This window comes from Dufourea novaeangliae, unplaced genomic scaffold, assembly GCF_001272555.1.
Source record: "Dufourea novaeangliae isolate 0120121106 unplaced genomic scaffold, ASM127255v1 scaffold221, whole genome shotgun sequence".
In the NCBI taxonomy this organism is placed as follows: Eukaryota; Metazoa; Arthropoda; class Insecta; order Hymenoptera; family Halictidae; genus Dufourea; species Dufourea novaeangliae.
Genome location: NW_015374115.1, coordinates 1,037,294 through 1,054,815, shown reverse-complemented (window position 1 = coordinate 1,054,815; position 17,522 = coordinate 1,037,294). Strand labels below are relative to the sequence as shown.

The window sequence follows — 17,522 nt, the reverse complement described above, 5'->3', positions numbered from 1 at the left end:
ACCGTCTCGACCTGCAACACAGACACACACGCAGACATACGGGGCGTCACTGGAGAAATTACTTTTTCCATTTTTCTTTCGTCCCGGCCCGAGTATCGCTCCAGCGATTTTCAGCGATCCGCTTCTTCCCCCGAACGATCCGATCGAAGGATTCCAAAGTGTTCACGACTCTCAAGGTGACTGAAATTTTTGCAAAAAAGTGATTATTTTGTTATGCAGCAACTTCGAACACTTTCACACGATGTAACAGAAACTGACAGATCCGATTGTAATTGTCTACAATAGAATAGAACACTTCACGAAGAATGCAATATATTACAGAATCTTCTTGTTCGTCATCACAGAATCACGTGTACACATGAAAATAATGCCAGTGTGAAATATAAATGGTAAACAAAAAGGGAATCGACCAACGATAAAATATATCATTCTGTCGTAAACCACCTTAAGGCGAATTTACACTTCGAACGTTCATCAAGGATAATTCATCCGCAGTCCAATCAATTCATCAAAAGTAGAAACAATCTCTACTTTTGTTCTTCATTTTGAACATGATATGCATACGGAAACAATCTTCACACCTTTCAATCTGGATGAATCATCCACATATCCAAAGTGAAAATTTTCCTTTAGGTTCACAGTTCCTCGTCAGTTTAAACGGAAAGCAATCAACGTCCCCGCGGATGGCTCGATAATGAGGGGGAGAGCTCTCGATTTCGGATCCCTCCCTCCCTGATGATTTAATTCCGCGGACCGAGAGCACGCCGAACCCGTTCGGTGCCGTTGACACAGATCCCGGGGCCCAGTGTGTGGTTCTCCGGGCGTGATATGATCGGGGACACGCGTCGCATGAAAAGAATTACGTTGGCAACGGTGTGCATCGTGCATCCTAATGCCCGTGCAGCGGGCTCTTAAGGCACGTTGCAACGCAGCTGCTGTTGCTCCTACACGCCCACCAAAGAACCCTCCGGTCGCCTGTCTTCAGCCGCAGCATTCCTTTTTTTTTTTTTTTTCATTTTTCTCTTCTTCACCTCTCCACTCGATGTTTTTTCTTTGTTTTTTTTTTCGTTGCTTCCGCGTCCAGACGGACAACTGACTCCCCCACACGGTTAATGAAAGGTCCTGGCCACGGAGACCGCAAGGTTCCTGTACGAGTGGTTCGGTCATACGGTCCGATTCCGATGACACGAAACCAGGAAATGAAGGAAGACCACGCGGGTCTATGTGGTGTATTCGTGAATTGTGAATAGAAGGTTGAGTGATTGGATGCAATCGTCGAATGGGACCAATATTTGCGGTTGAATGGTGTCCGTTAAGCTGTAATTTATGGGAACGGGGGATAGACGGAAATATACAAATTCACAGTAACTCAAACTCATGTGAACCTTCGTATTAATTTTCAAGATTCGTCTCAATCTTCACAGTAACAGAAACGTTACGTGAACCTTCATATTAACTTCAGTTCCTTTGAACCTCCAAACTCAACTGCATACGAACCGTCACATTAACTTAACCTCATTTGAACCTTCAACGTAACTCAAACTCACTTGAACCTTCGTCTTAATTAAAGTTAATTTGAACCTTCAAAGTAACTCAACTCACGTGAACCTTCATATTAACTTCAGTTCCTTTGAACCTCCAAACTCAACTGCATATGAACCGTCATATTAACTTAAGCTCATTTGAACCTTCGTCTTAATTAAAGTTAATTTGAACCTTCAAAGTAACTAAAACTCACGTGAACCTTCATATTAACTTCAGTTCCTTTGAACCTCCAAACTCAACTGCATGTGAACCGTCATATTAACTTAAGCTCATTTGAACCTTCAACGTAACTCAAACTCACTTGAACCTTCGCCTTAATTAAAGTTCATCTGAACCTTCAAAGTAACTCCAACTCACGTGAACCTTCATATTAACTCCAGTTCCTTTGAACCTCCAAACTCAACTGCATATGAACCGTCACAATAACTTAAACTCATTTAAACCTTCGACAGAACTCAAACTCACTTGAACCTTCGCCTTAATTAAAGTTTATATGAACCTTCAAAGTAACTCAACTCACGTGAACCTTCATATTAACTTCAGTTCTTTTGAACCTCCAAACTCAACTGCATATGAACCGTCATATTAACTTAAGCTCATTTGAACCTTCAACGTAACTCAAACTCACGTGAACCTTCGTCTTAATTAAAGTTAATTAAAACCTACAAAGTAACTCAAACTCACGTGAACCTTTATATTAACTTCAGTTCCTTTATACCTCCAAACTCAACTGCATATGAACCGTCATATTAACTTAAGCTCATTTGAACCTTCAACGTAACTCAAACTCACTTGAACCTTCGTCTTAATTAAAGTTAATTTGAACCTTCAAGATGACTCAAACCCACGTGAACCTTCAGACTAACTCAAAGTTCTTCCGAACCTCCCCAAAAATCTCCACGTTCTCCATGCCCCCAGATCGCGATCACCTTGTCGTCGATCCTAAAACGACGCGTGTCGCGTCCAACGGATTAATCGTGACGGTAAATCGGGGTATTCGATGGTCGCTGCAAGCGCACGGTTCGCCGGTGCAAGTTATATGGTTATACTTCCGCAGTGGGCGCTATAGGGCAGGCTATGGGCATAACGGTGCGCACGTCGCGTCACGCACATGCGTGCGTTGATGTCACTGAACCTGCACCAGCTACAGCACCAGCAGCGGTGGCGTCAGCAACAGCCTACGTCGCGGTGGTAGCAGCGACGCGCAAGCGGGCTGTGCTCGTGCAGACCGCAAGAATATCGCGCAAGCGGGGCCACCGTTCTCTTTTCTGTACGCCTGGTGCACCTTCCCGAGGATTGCCTGTTGGATAATTATCGCAATATGCAATCTTTCTTCGTTCTTTTCTCACGAAAGAACGGGCCCCGGGACAATGGAGACCCGCTAGAGGACCCGAAGAAGAAACCCCTCCTCCACTCCCTCGGTCCACCACCCACCCCACCTTGTAATTACCTTCCAGAGGCACGATAACGTCGAATTAACAGATCGATCGTTCAATCGGAGCTACTGGAGCTATCTGTGCTTTGTTCGATCTTGGGGAAATTGATTTAACCCGTTAACTGAATTTGTCCAATACAGTGGATCCTTAGTTTAGCAGCTTAGTGACATTATTTGTAAGATTTCTTGGCGATTGACAGTACCAAGCTTCTTTAAATGACATCCAAATATTAGAAAAACAGTGCTACTATGACTCCTAATGCAGTTATTTACAGAAAAATTTCAAAATGTATTAAATCGTCTTAAAATAATTATTGGTTCGAGGTTTTATGAAACAAAAATTTTGTACAGGATATGATCGATCTAACATTACTTTATGGTACCAAAACGATGCAGTAGGTGGGTTAAGAAACCTAAAGTTTCTCGATTGCGTTGACGAACTTGTAAAATATCGAAGTCCAGGTAAAATTATCTTACTACACCGAAATAGGTGTTAATTAAATTTAGTTGGAATTCGTTATCACGTGTCTGACTCGATATCGTAAGGCAAGGGGTTAAAAGAGAAACGAGAACTGGGTCAAGCAATAACTCTCAAATACCTGTAATAAATACATTAACCACAAAACAAAAACTTCATTATTCCATGTTAAAATTTTTATTCTATCATCGACTACTGATATCCAGTATAAAACTGTCGACGATTGCGAAAATTTTACCCCGCTAAACAATCACGATGTCTGAACAAAGTCCACGAAGCCCATCATCGCCAGAATATCCAACGTTTCAGAGTGTTCTGAATGTCAGTGCATGCAAAAAAAAAAAGACAATGTGGGTCAGATTTCAATGTCCACTTCTACGTAGGTGTCAGCGTGGTATGATTTGCATGAAAAAATTAATGTCGGATCTTTAACTATTCGCGAATCGCTAATGAATTCACGAACCGTCAATAATTCTCTAGGTCAACGATCACCGAGGTCTAAGAACCGACACGAAGAAACATCGTGTTTGTGTTCGTGGGAAAACGAGGGTGTCCATGGTAGTGGACATGTCCCCTTGACGAAAAGAGGGCCCGATAAATTGTTGACGAGGTCACAACGGTACGACCAGGAGACCCACGGACATTCTGGTGTTACCATGTCGTTCGACGATCTAGGAAGCTTCGTCGACGAAGGCGAAACGCCCCGCGCGGTCGGCGACCGGACGTTCAGTGCCAAGGACACGGCAAGGTAGACAATGAAGCCTCCATTGCCGCGTGAAAATAGCTTCTAATTATGCCTCCACCTCGTTACATTTTTATCTTCTGCCTTGTACGTGCACGCGTCGCTGGCCGCGGCGGTATCGCGATGCTAGACGGATGGAAGGAAAAGAAAAAATAAAATCCGTGTAATTGCTCCTCTGGGTTTCTCGACGATTCACCTGTCTACCTGTCGATTCCTTCTTCCACAACATTTCCCATTACATCATTCTCTGGTATATTTAAGCTGTTCATTTGCTAGTGTGATTAATTCCACAAAAGTGATATTTAAAATTTATTTTGGATATAGAAGGAAAGTTAAAAATGTATTATAATTAGTCACTTTGGCCTGTGAACGGCTCGTTTAATACTAGTAGTGGGAGGTATTGATGAATGTTTAATTAAACCGTACATCAGATAATTATAAATCAAAATTAAGTTAAAACACTAGTGCTTAGGTAGATTGACAAATTTTTTATTACATTGTGCATTAGATAATTATAAATCGATCAGTAAATAATATGATAATAATTACAGTTGGGACTAAATCAAAACATTAGTACAGGTAAATTGATAAATTTGTAACTAAACCGTATATATTAGATAAATGTAAATCAAAACTGAATTAAAGCACTGGTACAGGTAGATTGACAAATTTCTAATTAAATCGTACATCAGACAATTATAAGTCGATCGCTGGTAAATCAAGAGAAAATCAAAACACTATTACACAGATAGATTGACAAATTTTTAATTAAACCGTACATTAGACAATTATAAATCGATTATTGAAAATTTCCATAAGATGAATATAATATATCTTTCTTAATATAGCGACAGAAAAATGGTGATTCGATTACCTGGCCGATTCTCGTCTATGAAATCACGATCACTATCATACACGATCGTTAATAATAAACTAATCATTTTTTTTCTTTCAATTTCCGCCTCATGAAGGAACTGTACATTTTTTAATTGATTTTTTATCGCTTATACATGAATATTTTCGACCGTTCAAAAGTATCGCCGAATGATTGATTCACCTCCCGAAGAACTAACCGCCATCGTTTTTACAATATCCTTCGCTGTTTCCGTCTCGGAATATTAATACTCTAAAAACCGTGCAAAAATCAAAATACCTCGGCGTCAAATTGAATATATCACCGCTGACATACGTTTCTCGCGGCACACATAGAGAGACCGCAATTAAAAACCGTGGTCTTCCACGAAATCGGTTACCCGTTATAAATACGTCGGCGCAACAGGCGGCTGTTACGTATCGTTTTACGATAGGCCGCCACTGGATAACCATAAACCAGCGATTCATAGTGGAAAATCTGACGCGACGGAACTCGAAATTCACGGAAGAACGGAAGCACTCGAAGTCCGATGATGAATTCAACTGTTTAACTCTTTGAGGCACACGATTTTAAAGAAAATAAAAACCCTAGTTGCACAGAATTTTTTTGTAATATAAAAAAAAATTATATAAAAATAAAATATTAAACTGTATGACTATGAGTAACTTCAACATTTCAAGGTGGGTTAAAATATATCCCACCATGCATAAAAAGCTAAGCAAAAGGTGGGACAGTTTTTAACCCACCTAACCCTAAAGAATTAAATAATATTTCTTTCGTCTAGGGGTCGTCGACCGTTCGTACGACTGCTGGTTGTATTCCGTATAAATTTCTCATCAATCCGTGGAATCGATTGATCAATTCCACCGATGCAATACCCCTTATTCTTGAACCCTGTTAATCGGGGAATTCCTCGAACCGACCTGTGTGTGATTCAATCGATCCAGATGTCGTCATCGAACACCACGCGGAAATACACGACGCGAAGACTGTAATTAACGCGCTCGTTCCCGTAATTAGTTGCGTTACTTCGCGCGAGCAATCGCGAAAGATACATTTTATAATTAGCACAGATAATTAGCCCCGGGATTCTGAACCGAAGGAGGAGGAGTCTTCTTGGAATCGGAGGAAACGAATAGGGCGATGAGTTGAGAAGATTCTCGCGTAGAAATTGTTTTTTTATACTCGTTTATAGAATATGCGTGATATGGAAAATTTGATATAATTCATCTCTGTATTTAGTAATTATAAGTATCTATCGCTTTAATGTTTATTTCTGGGGATTTCGTTTGGTGGTTTACTTCCAGCCATTTATATAGCAGTGAAGGTGAGATATAGGGAATTAAAGAAAGGTTGTGGGTGGGTCACGTGGCTCAGTTGGTTAAGGCACTGGCTGACCAGCTGAGAATCCGAAGAACGCTGGTTCGAGTCCCGTTCAGCCCAGTTCCGATTTTTCCTACATTAGTATCACTCTTGTCTTATTATGTTAGATTTAAGATTATCTCCTTCTGTTGTTCTAATATTAAATCTTGATTTAATATTATAATCGTGATTTAATATTAGTTCTGTGGGGCGTGTTCGACTTAGATAAGTGCATTTTTAATAAAGAAAAATGTTCTGCGACCGAACACGCCAGATTGAATTGGAAGGTTAATTTACCTGGTTCGGCCGTACCTGTCGAATTCAGGCCAGTCCCCTGACCTACACATTTCTCTTTTCTTAGCTCCCCCATTCAATAATATATTTTTCATACTATTACCAGGTTTCCTTATTGTATCCAAAAGTTTCTTGAAACATTACCAATAGAATGATCTTACACCAAGCTTGATGTCGAGAAATAAATTCTTTTCAGGATACTGTACTGTAATTTAATATATTGGGTGTACAAAGTAATTCGTGGCCCCCACAATTAATTATTGACTCAAAACCATCATCATTTTTTCGAGAGGGGATTCGCCACCTGCCCCAATAATGACGTAAATGTCTAGAAAATCAAGATAGTGACGTGAATATTTTGAAGACTTAATTTGTACACCCAATAATAATTGTATTATCTTCTGGTTATCGTGATTTGTTACAAATTCTTCTGGGTTCCCGACAGGTTTAAAATAAATTCTTTCCGAGACACTGTAAAAATATTTATTGTGTGATTTGATTATCTTCTTGTTTTTGCGAATTGTTACAAATTCTTTTGGTTTCCGACAGATTTAAAATAAATTCTTTTCGAGACACTGTAAAAATATTTAATGTATGATTTGATTATCTTCTTGTTTTTGCGAATTGTTACAAATTCTTCTTGTTCCTGATTGGTTTAATTTGCCATTGATTCAACACCGAGGATTCTTTTAATCGCCATCGTGTCACGTTTCCTCCGATTACTCGTCACCGGGAGTCCAATAATGCCGACACGTGCGATCGCTTTACACTACTCGATTAAAAATAGATGCCGCGCGAGGGCCACGGTGTATTCGTTGCATATAAATGCGTATCGGTGCAGGTCGCTAGCCGATTTCAAGGAAACCGCTCCGTCTGACCTCCGTCGTCGCCGGCCATTATGTTCGAGGTCTGTCCAACTCTGCGGGGCAAACTGCTCTCGCGGATTCCCGCCGATTTCCAGTTCCCGCCGTGCCTTCGGAATTTGATGTAACAGAATGTCGCCCGTGAAATCCTGAATACCTTGGAATCAACGACCCTTTCTCGAGATTTAATCAGGGAACCATCTATTCGTCACAAAATGGAAAATTGAAAACATTTTAGGGCCTTATAATCAACATTTTTGATACATTTTGAAATAAATGGTGTTTCCGGTTAAACTGCGAGAACATGTAAACGTGAAATAGAAAATTGAAAAAATTCTAATTAACACTAGAACTACAGTTGATAATCGCGTATCTAGTCAATAGTACTAGTCAATATCTGAAAATTTACAAATTGATTAATTTCGTCACTTTCGTGTCGTAATAGAAGTTGCAGAAGATCTGGGAAAATGTAATGTTATAACTAGACTGCGGATTTTATGCATTCGTAGCACGCAGGGTTCTCTAAGATTCACTATACTCTAGAGTTTAATAAATTTTGAAAAATTTTTATTTCCTTTGAACCCTAATAATAAAAAAATAAAGCAGGTAAAAACCATTAATATCTTTCATTTCTATCGAAATTTCTTCCAAAAAGAAGTAGCCAAAAACAGGTACAATTTCTTTCCTTCCTATAAAAATGTCTTCTTTCAAGAAACACCCAAGAATCTCCCCCAAAAAACATTTTCTCGGAACGACCAAAGATCCTCTTCCACAACCTGTATCACGAGTGAAATTCCACGACGAGGAATCGTTGATCGGCAAGAAGCCAGTGAAGCCCACCTCGGCCGCTGGTGTATTCTAATTGAAAATTGTCTGCCGCGTAGATAGAGAACGAAAGAGAGAGAGAGAGAGAGAGAGAGAGAGAGAGAGAGAGAGACAGAGAACGAGGACACAAAGGAACGAACCAGCGAGGACAGAATGGTGAAAAAAAGCAATCGGGCCTATGGCGTGCGGAAGAAGGTCGGGCACGCCGAAGTCGAGGGACACAGGGTCGTCGGGGCTGCTCGTAATAGTGCCGCCATAAAATCATGAAAATAAATTATCGCGTAGATGATGGCGGGCACGTTAACTTCGTAGGCTGGTCTCGTGACACCTCGTCGCGTACCGACCGTTAAGCCCCTGGCTCGAGCCTTGCAACGCGCGCGCGCGTAAACGAACATACACACCGGAGAAAGTTCACGTTTATGCGTTTATGAAGCAGCAATAAACGACGATGACAGGGGCCCAGGCAGAAGGGAAAAAATCATGGATAGAAAGAGAAAGATAGAAAGACGTTTACGAGACCTAGCTGAGGAGAGTGGCCGTCTCGCCCCCGGACCAAAGGGTTGCGACCGGGCAAGGGTTGAACGGGGGCCTCGTGTTTGGGTTTCCAGTTTATTGTGGCCGACCCTTTCGTTGCCCCTCCTCGTCCCTGTCGCTGCGAGAAGACAGAGGGATTTCAGGAAAATATCGAGTTTCCGTACTCTCTGTCTTCCCACTGGCCGGGGGCATTACGAACCGACAATGGGGAGACACTTCCGGTTTCCTCCGGATGAGATCCCCCTACTCTTTTCTCTTAGGGTACGAACGATCATCGAGGCGCTGAGATTCGAATCATGAACGATTTGTTATCCTTTCTTGTGGAAAATGAAATAATATAGAGATAGGTGGAATGGTTTAGTATTGTTCTACGTCGCGATCTACTTATGACTCGATCTTATATTCAACAAGTATTATACCCACGGAACACAGGTTGAACCTGAGTTGAAGTATTATATGTTTATGTTGTGGAAACATACGTTTCTTTAATACTAGGTTTACGGGACGTTTCAAAAAAAGGAATAGATTTTGAAATATTCACCTATATTTCGGGTCAGTGTTTCTGTTCTGTGTAGTTTTAATTTCCGATCAAAAAGTTAAGGATATCCCATCGAATAGAATACTGAAAATCTAGCATAGTCTGCGACGAACATTTTCGAAGTAATGTGCTGGTAGCGAACTGATTAATTCTTATTAGCAATTGTTCTAGTTACTTGCAACCCAAACCTAATAAATCGTCATTGAACGTAAAACATTCCCGCAATCTGGAGTCAATTCACGTGACTCCATAATGCAAACTAAAGTTTCACCTAGCTCGATTCCAGCCTAATCCGCGAGAGGGTTAACGCGTCCCTCGCAGTTACGAGCGTCCTCGTTGACACACCGTAGAGGAAAGTTCTGCTCGAGTGTGTCATAAAAGACGTGGGTGGTCGTCATCTGGACAGGTGGCAACGATACTACCAGTTCTCTCGCGTGGGAGGCGCGACAATGGGGTTCCCCTAAGGCAGACAATACGTACGCTTCTAGACGCTATAAATCTTCGAGCTATACAACATATGGTGCAAGTAATCGCAACGTTATCGATCCCAAGAGTTCAATCGAAGGGGGTACTAACAAGATAATCAGCCGAATTTTTGTTTCTTTTTTCTTTTTAATCGCGATTATGAACAGAAGTGGATCCGTGGGGAAGGATCGTGGTCCCCACGAAGTCATACTCGGTCAGCGGTAAACCGATCCCCCGATGCAGCCGTGAAATTCCACGCCAGTCGGTGGCCTAGTCACGAGGTCTGGCAAAGGAAATGGCCCCGAACACGATCGAACGCATCGCCGAGAAAGATATAGTTTCGCGGTACGAAAACCAGCCCCCCGCCCTCCCCTCCCCTCCGCGCCCGCGCTCCGGAACGGGGCAAGTTCATCGAACCGCCATCACGTTTTTTGCCCGCGAGCGCGCACGTGCCGTATCGTCCTTCGAATCGTTTGCCCCCGGTGCGGTTTCGGTTGTACCCTCCAATTTCGTATTACCGCACCGTACAGACCGTCCGCGAAAGGGAAATGAAAGGTGAACGCGCCACGAATTGATTTATGCCCGCCGGATTCTGGGTAATATCGCGCAGAAACGAAATTCATCTTGCACGGGAACTGAGATCCCGATTTCGTTCGTTTGATTACAGGAGTATTTTTATTATTCGTTGGAACATACTCGATTTAGTTCTTGAACGTTCGATGCGTGGTAAAGCGGAGCCTCCTGTATCCGAACTAACAGGGAAACACGGGTGTTCGGATAATGGAAGTTTGGGATAATAGAAACGATCAGTTGGCTGATATTAAAAACTTAGGTTAAATGTTTATTTAACGAATTAGACTTTTATTTATTTGTTTGTGAATTACAGACATTTTTAGAGCATAAGTAACTCCGTTGAATTGAATCGAAGTGGAGAAAGTGTACGCTGTATATTCACGGTCGTAGGTATTGGGACACTTATCGAATATGCAGTAAGTGTTACGTTACAAGGCATTATGAAATTCTTGGAAGTCCAGAATGAATATTGCTTAGGAGATATTGTAGCTCGATGGATAATGCTTATGCTACTATGAAATAATAAACGTGGCCTGAAGTATATCATTTTTATGAATCATCATATTTTCTTTATATAAACCAGGTATCTTAATACTTATGAACGGTAGTCTATGTAAGCAGCACATGCTTGCAACAGGAGAATGTATTTGTTGCTGAGAGACACCGTGGTTGGATAAAAGAACGTTCAAATATTAGGGTATTCATATAATAAGTGTTCGGATACGGGAGACTCTATTATAAAACGATTTTCTTATTGTATATAAGTCACATTCAGTCACGTCGGGACTGACAAAAGGATTGTGATCTGCTTAGGCCGATCCGTCCAGTGGAACATTTATTTAATTTTTTACTAAATTACAGAAATCTACAGAAATTTAACCAGAATATTCTCGAAATTTGTGTGCCACTGACAGAGTCCTCGATGGAAACTGTGTCGCAGCGGCTACAAAACACCGAATACCCTACATTTCTCGTATAATGAAATCAGTCTGGGGTCTCCGTCTGGCACATAAAATCGACTCGATCCGCATAAATTTCAAAATGACAATGAACTCCGCCTGTACACCTCCGCGCGTTAAGTAGTACGCGACCGAAACACATATTCGCCCGACAAGCATCGTCATCCGCGAACATTTATATCCTCGAAACACATAATTCCTGCGCCAGAAAACGTCGACGCACCGACAAAGCGCGAGAGCAGCACTCGGGGAATCTATACCCAGAAAAATGCAGCTGAACTCGTCGAGTGCCCAGAAAGCTTCTGAAATCAGACGTCAATTAAGGAAAGAAAAAAGAAGAAAGAAATAATCAAGGGGAATCCAGCGGGACGAGACAGAGTTAGACTGTACTCGGAGAGAGGAGAGTATCCAAGCCCAGGACAAAGACAGAGGGAAGCGACGGCAGAAGAGAGGCCGAGAGGAAGCCGGCAAGGTTAGAGGGAGACGAGGAAAAGGCAGAAGGCGAAACGGCCGACGAGAGCTGCTGCTACGGTGCCTCTCGCGATATATGTGTATACTATACGTGTGTATGTGGTTGGCTCGAGCGAGAGGGCGCATGGCCTTGGCCGCTGCTGCGGGGTAATTCAGTCAAGGTTTCGGCCGATGAACTTCCTCCCGACGGGAGGAAGGAGAGCCCCGGCCGGTAGAGGTCCCGTCCCCGTCCATCGAATGGTGGGGGTAACGCTCCGGCCAATCGTCGCGGCACGCGGCCCAACGAGCCGAGCTCCGATTGGCTCCTGTGCCCGTGACGCCGGTGCCCGGGCCCGCAGCCGGTTGTCAGTGACCTCCAGCATTGAAAATACGATGAACTCTCTCGGGGGGGCTCTCCTCTCTCTTGGTAAGAGAGCGCACCGGTGCTGCGTTGCGCTGTGTGTCCTCTACTACATACTAGGTAGCCAGGGCGTAGACATTGTAGATGGTCTCTCGAGGCGGCCTGGCGTAGCAGGCAGGCAGGCAAGCCACATCAATCCCTCCCCTCCACCGTCGGCCTCACCGGCTCCGAGTAAGGGCTGCACGGCCCCCAGGTAACCAACACTCGGCAGCGCCGAACTCCAGTCAGACCAACGCGAACCTCCCTCGAGCGAACACTTACTTTCACTCTCTTCTTCTGCCTCGTCCATCCGCGGGGCTATCCTTTCGTGTATACGGTTCTCGTGGCGTTCGCGTTTTCTACAGTATATACACTCTCGTCGCGTGCTGACACACACACACACACACACACACACACGGGTATATACACCCGGGCGGTAGTACTGTGCTGTGGTCGTCGTCTTCGTCGGTATAACACGGAGGTGGTGTCGATCGGCTGGCACAGAACGCACCTGCCCCTGCCTATGGTAGGACCTCCTGGTTTCAGTGTGACATCCTTCGAGGATTCCTTTCTTATCGCGTGATCGATCCTTTCGCGTGGTGGTTCAACGTTTCGAGAGTTGATCGACACAGACTTGGAGAAAGAGACGGATTGTGGTGACTACCAAGTGAGATATATAGTGTATTTTATGTAAGTCAGTGATCTGGGGGAACACTGTGGACTAATGTCGGTCCTCAGCTCAGTGCAGTGCCGTGCCAAGTGGATGGTAGATCGAAGATTTTAAAAAAAGTATATATCCTGGATTTTTCCCTCGATCGTCGTATTATATACATCGATTAAACATGATCCTGACGCCGGATAGCAGCGCACAGGTCGCTACCTCGCCGACCGCCCCAGAATCACCGATCTCGAGCATCACGACGTCCCATGGATCGAGACCGTCCGGCGTCTCATCGCGTATGTCATGCGTCTCGCACAGCATGTCGCCGGCTTATCACGTGGCCCAACTGCCCCATCATATCAGCCCGAACATGCCGACCATGGATTCGACCGTTTCATCGGCGAAACCTGAGCCTGAATTGAACATAGGTACGATCCGGTGGTGCCTCTTCAAAATACAATTTATTAACTCAGATCTCTTTGGATGTGATCTTTAATTGCAAAAAGAAAAAGAATAATGATAATAAAAGAGAAAATCAGATCACGGTTGAACGATCTAGAATCCATTCGTAACTGGGGAGGGGAACGGAAAAACGATCGCGCGCCGCCGTGACAGTCGAGTGAAAGCAGAAAGTTGCGTTCTCCACGCCACGTGGACAACCGGGTGCACACGTCGCGTTTATCGTGTGTACACACACGTCACTGTGAACTAAAACTCGAGTGTAATTGACAGGTGTTTTTTTTTCTCTCTTCTATTGCAGAATTCGACGGGACCACGGTATTGTGCCGCGTATGCGGGGACAAGGCGTCCGGTTTTCACTATGGGGTACACTCCTGCGAGGGATGCAAGGTGAGTCCGAAATTCTTCGATAGAAACTCGATATGAGTCGCTGACTGCGGAAAGTTTTCAGTGCAGAATCTCCGTTCCGACCAAGAAATTCGCTTTTTGATCGTGTATCACTTTTGTGGACTGAATACATCGTTTTGCCATCTATATCCAGTGACCTGTTAGTTGTAGTTATTTAAATAAACGTTGATGTAAATAATTCCTGTTTACTACAGAAATCGAACATGTTCAGGAAATTTCAGTTCCCAAAAAATGTTTTTCTGCTGAAAATTATAAATTGTTGACGTGTCCTCTTTCCACAGTTAGCGATTCATATACAGCTACAATATGCGATTACACTGATCAGCAGTTTCTCGATCCGCGGCTTCTGTTCTCGATATACGATACGTATTTTTTTGTTTTTCGTTGCTGTCTAGAAACGGTTTGTGGTGAATTCGAGAAATATTGTAGATCGTGAATCGCGTGTTCGTGTTCAGCCGTGACATTTTCGATAGTTTTGCCTCGTAATCGTTCTCATCGTCGTACAGACGTTTCGCGAACATGTGTGGAATAGGCGTAGTGTGCGAATCGACGGGAATTATCGAAAATGTCAATGCGACGATACGCGATACGGTGGCCAGGAAGTGAACGGAGCTCGAATGTGAATGTATGATGCGACCCAAGGCTACGGAAGAAGCTATCGACCGGGCACGGTTGCTCGACCTTGTGCACGCGGAAATCGCGAGACGACGTATCCAACGTGATCCTTGATGGTTGCCCTCCTCGAGACCCGGAGATAGGCGAACGAAAAATCTTGGCAAGGTCCTCCTTCTCTGGCTGACTTGAACTTTGTCAGGGTTACCAGAAAAATATATATAGAATCTTAAACCTGTCACAACCGTTAGAAACCCATGTTAAATAATTTCCATTCCAGTCAAATTAAAAATTCTTTATTGATATACAGAAATTTAGGAAAAAGATTGTTTGACAAGGAACTGCTGGATTATTTAAAGGTTCGAATAGTGTCTATGAGAAAACGTCTGATGCAACAGGATACGCGGTCACCCGACGATTTTTCGTGGAAAATGGGGTGGCGGAAAGGTCGAGAGCCTGCTGCTGCCGGGGACAATGGTAGTCGTCGCGGACGGTTACGCAAAAGGGAGCGTGAAATGTGGCGAAATTCTTTGACGAACCGATATAACCTTCGACGAGCATTTTGGGAAAAACTCGTGAGAAGGGACCCGGTGGGACAGGTAGATTCCTCGGATCTCTCGCTGGGGCGCCCTGCTTTTGTGTGTCGGTGGTTTTTCGTGTGACTGGGTTTCAGGGCGAAAGAAGGGGGGGTGGAAATCGGTTGGGCCAGGTATATATACATGGTGTAACAGAGAATGCACATCCGTCTGGACGACTTCCTGTCCAGCCTCCTTTATTTTCGTGTTCGTTCTCTCAGGTATCTCCTCTAATTTTCCAGGAAAACCTTTGATCTTCCCTCTGGGAGTAATAATTCTTCGATAATCCATCTGAACGCAATATTCTTCGATGGTTATTCAAATATACTCGATTGAATAATTCGTTCAAATTAGGTAGAGACGGTAAAAATGATTTGGTGTCGGTATTCTCGTCGATCAATAATTCTCGAGCGTCGAGAAGATGATATCTCGCCTCGGCGATACCTCAAATCGGATGTAAATCGTTTTCCTCGAGACTGATAATTACGTCCCGCGAAGGCCAACGTCCTCGTGATCGTCATTGTGCGACTTCAAGGAGGCGGCTGGTAGAGTGGAGGGGGAACACAGGCCGCGAATACGTTTTAGGAAGTGGTAGAACACTGCCACCACCGCCGTTCCTTTACCACCTCCACCGGTGTCCGGGGCGGCCTGGTGGTGGGACTCGTTCAGCCAGGTGTGCGAATCGGTGACTCTGCGCTCGCAGATCTTCGCCGTCCGTCGACCCGGCAACTTCAACCAACTTGCTTCTTACCATCACACTTATCCAACGATGACTTCTCTCTTCCATCTACCCCATCAAACTCTACAGTTGAGACAGTAAACTCCATTTCTCCCAAAATCTTGCTACTCCAAAGAAGAAACCCAATACCGTGAAATCATCTCCAGAGAATTGGACAATATTCAGCTTTCTTTCGGAATTTCACTTTTCCCACTTACTGGACCCACTTTCCCGGAACGATCAATTGTGTCGGGGCACCCGTGGTTTCCAAAAGCCCACACCCAGTTAGCTAGTTTCTGAGAGGTCGGGACTAGAAAGAGAGAGGGACAGAATGGTACCCAAAGCCTAAAGAGATGATCGTTGCCTAACCACGGGGAAGGAGAATTTGTCCCTTCCGGTGTCGCCATTTGACCCCCGTGGTGGCTGGTGTCCTTTCAATTGTCATCACCGAAAACTGGAGATCGAGCGACGTTCCTATTCGGATAATATCCGTCCCACAAAAATTTTTTTTTCCGTCTCTACTCCCCACTGGATGATCCACGATAGAGCGACGTAGAGGAGTAGGGTCTCTCGGGGCTGGTTGACTGAGTCAGTAACTTATGGCGGCGGTGCAGCTAGTCAGCCGGTATGCCGAACCAGTCGTCGTCGTCGAGTGACCTAGCCGCTAGCGGTAGAGACTGTCTTATGGTACTGGAACCGAGGGTACCCGTGGAAAGGGAAGAGAACGCGGAAGAGTGTTGGATATCTTTAAGACTGGGTCGCTCGGTCGCGCACTGCCGTTGCACCATTTCGCCATAGCGACTGCTCGCGCTGCTAGGCCACCGCGAAGCTACTTTTCTTCGACTCCAACGCGATTCGTTCCACCCCCACCTTCCTCCATGCGCAGGTTCAAGGAGTCATGGCGTAGGCTGTAACCGGTCATCTGGTTTGAAATAGAAAATACCCGAAATTTATTGACAAAGGATCAAGGAGTCACGGGTTAGCCTTTTCTGATCATCTAGCTAGAAATAAAAAATATAAAATCCTCTGATAAATCTACAAGAATATCCTAAATTCGCTGATAAATACAGAATACTATGAACCTTCTGATAAATCGTCCAGGGTACTCAAATGTCTCCTTATTCCCTTTTCAGTCGTCGTTAGCTCTATAAGTAATTCCACCCTTAAAAAAACCGTATTTCCCGTGAACGTTTCTTTTTTTTCACCGCCAGAGGGAGCGACGGGAAAATTCCGTGGCAGCTCGCGAACTCGGCTGGTGGCCCAGATTTCGTCGGTCGGGACGTTGCCCTCCATGACACTTTTCGTGCAACACCACCGCGTCACTGACCTGGGCTCAGGTTTTAACGGCGCACGAGAGATTCTCGTTGCCGTAATCACGTGGCCGCGATAAACGCGCGGCGATAAAAGACACGGCATCCCGACGACACCGGGGGTTCGGAAATAACCGGCTCGATTCACGAAACCCACTCACCGCCACCCGAATGCTAATGGCCCCATTTGACTTATGCATACGTAGTGCATCTTTCGCTAATCTGCTTTTAGGGGTCCGTATATTTCACAGTGTGTAACCGTTCTTATTGAATACCGTCTACAAACTTCCATTATTTCGCGGTAGAATCGTTTCAATTTCTTACGATCTTTGTTACGTTACGGATTAACGCCTGTAACGTTCATCCCTGGTACTTCCCTTCGGAAACACATTCGGTGACGTGGAAGGTATAGAAGCCCGTGGAGAGAAGAATTCTACTAAAT

At 44.2% G+C, this 17,522-nt stretch overlaps 1 protein-coding gene across 1 annotated transcript in view; it reads left to right on the top strand.

Annotated features, from left to right (window-relative positions):
- The window catches only part of LOC107191122 (nuclear hormone receptor E75), a 106,130-nt gene that overhangs the window by 75,019 nt on the left and 13,589 nt on the right, over positions 1–17,522 (top strand). Inside the window, exon 2 of the mRNA XM_015580077.1 lies at positions 13,759–13,847. Coding sequence (XP_015435563.1) covers positions 13,759–13,847 — 89 coding nt within the window. The remainder of the gene's footprint in view (positions 1–13,758; positions 13,848–17,522) is intronic.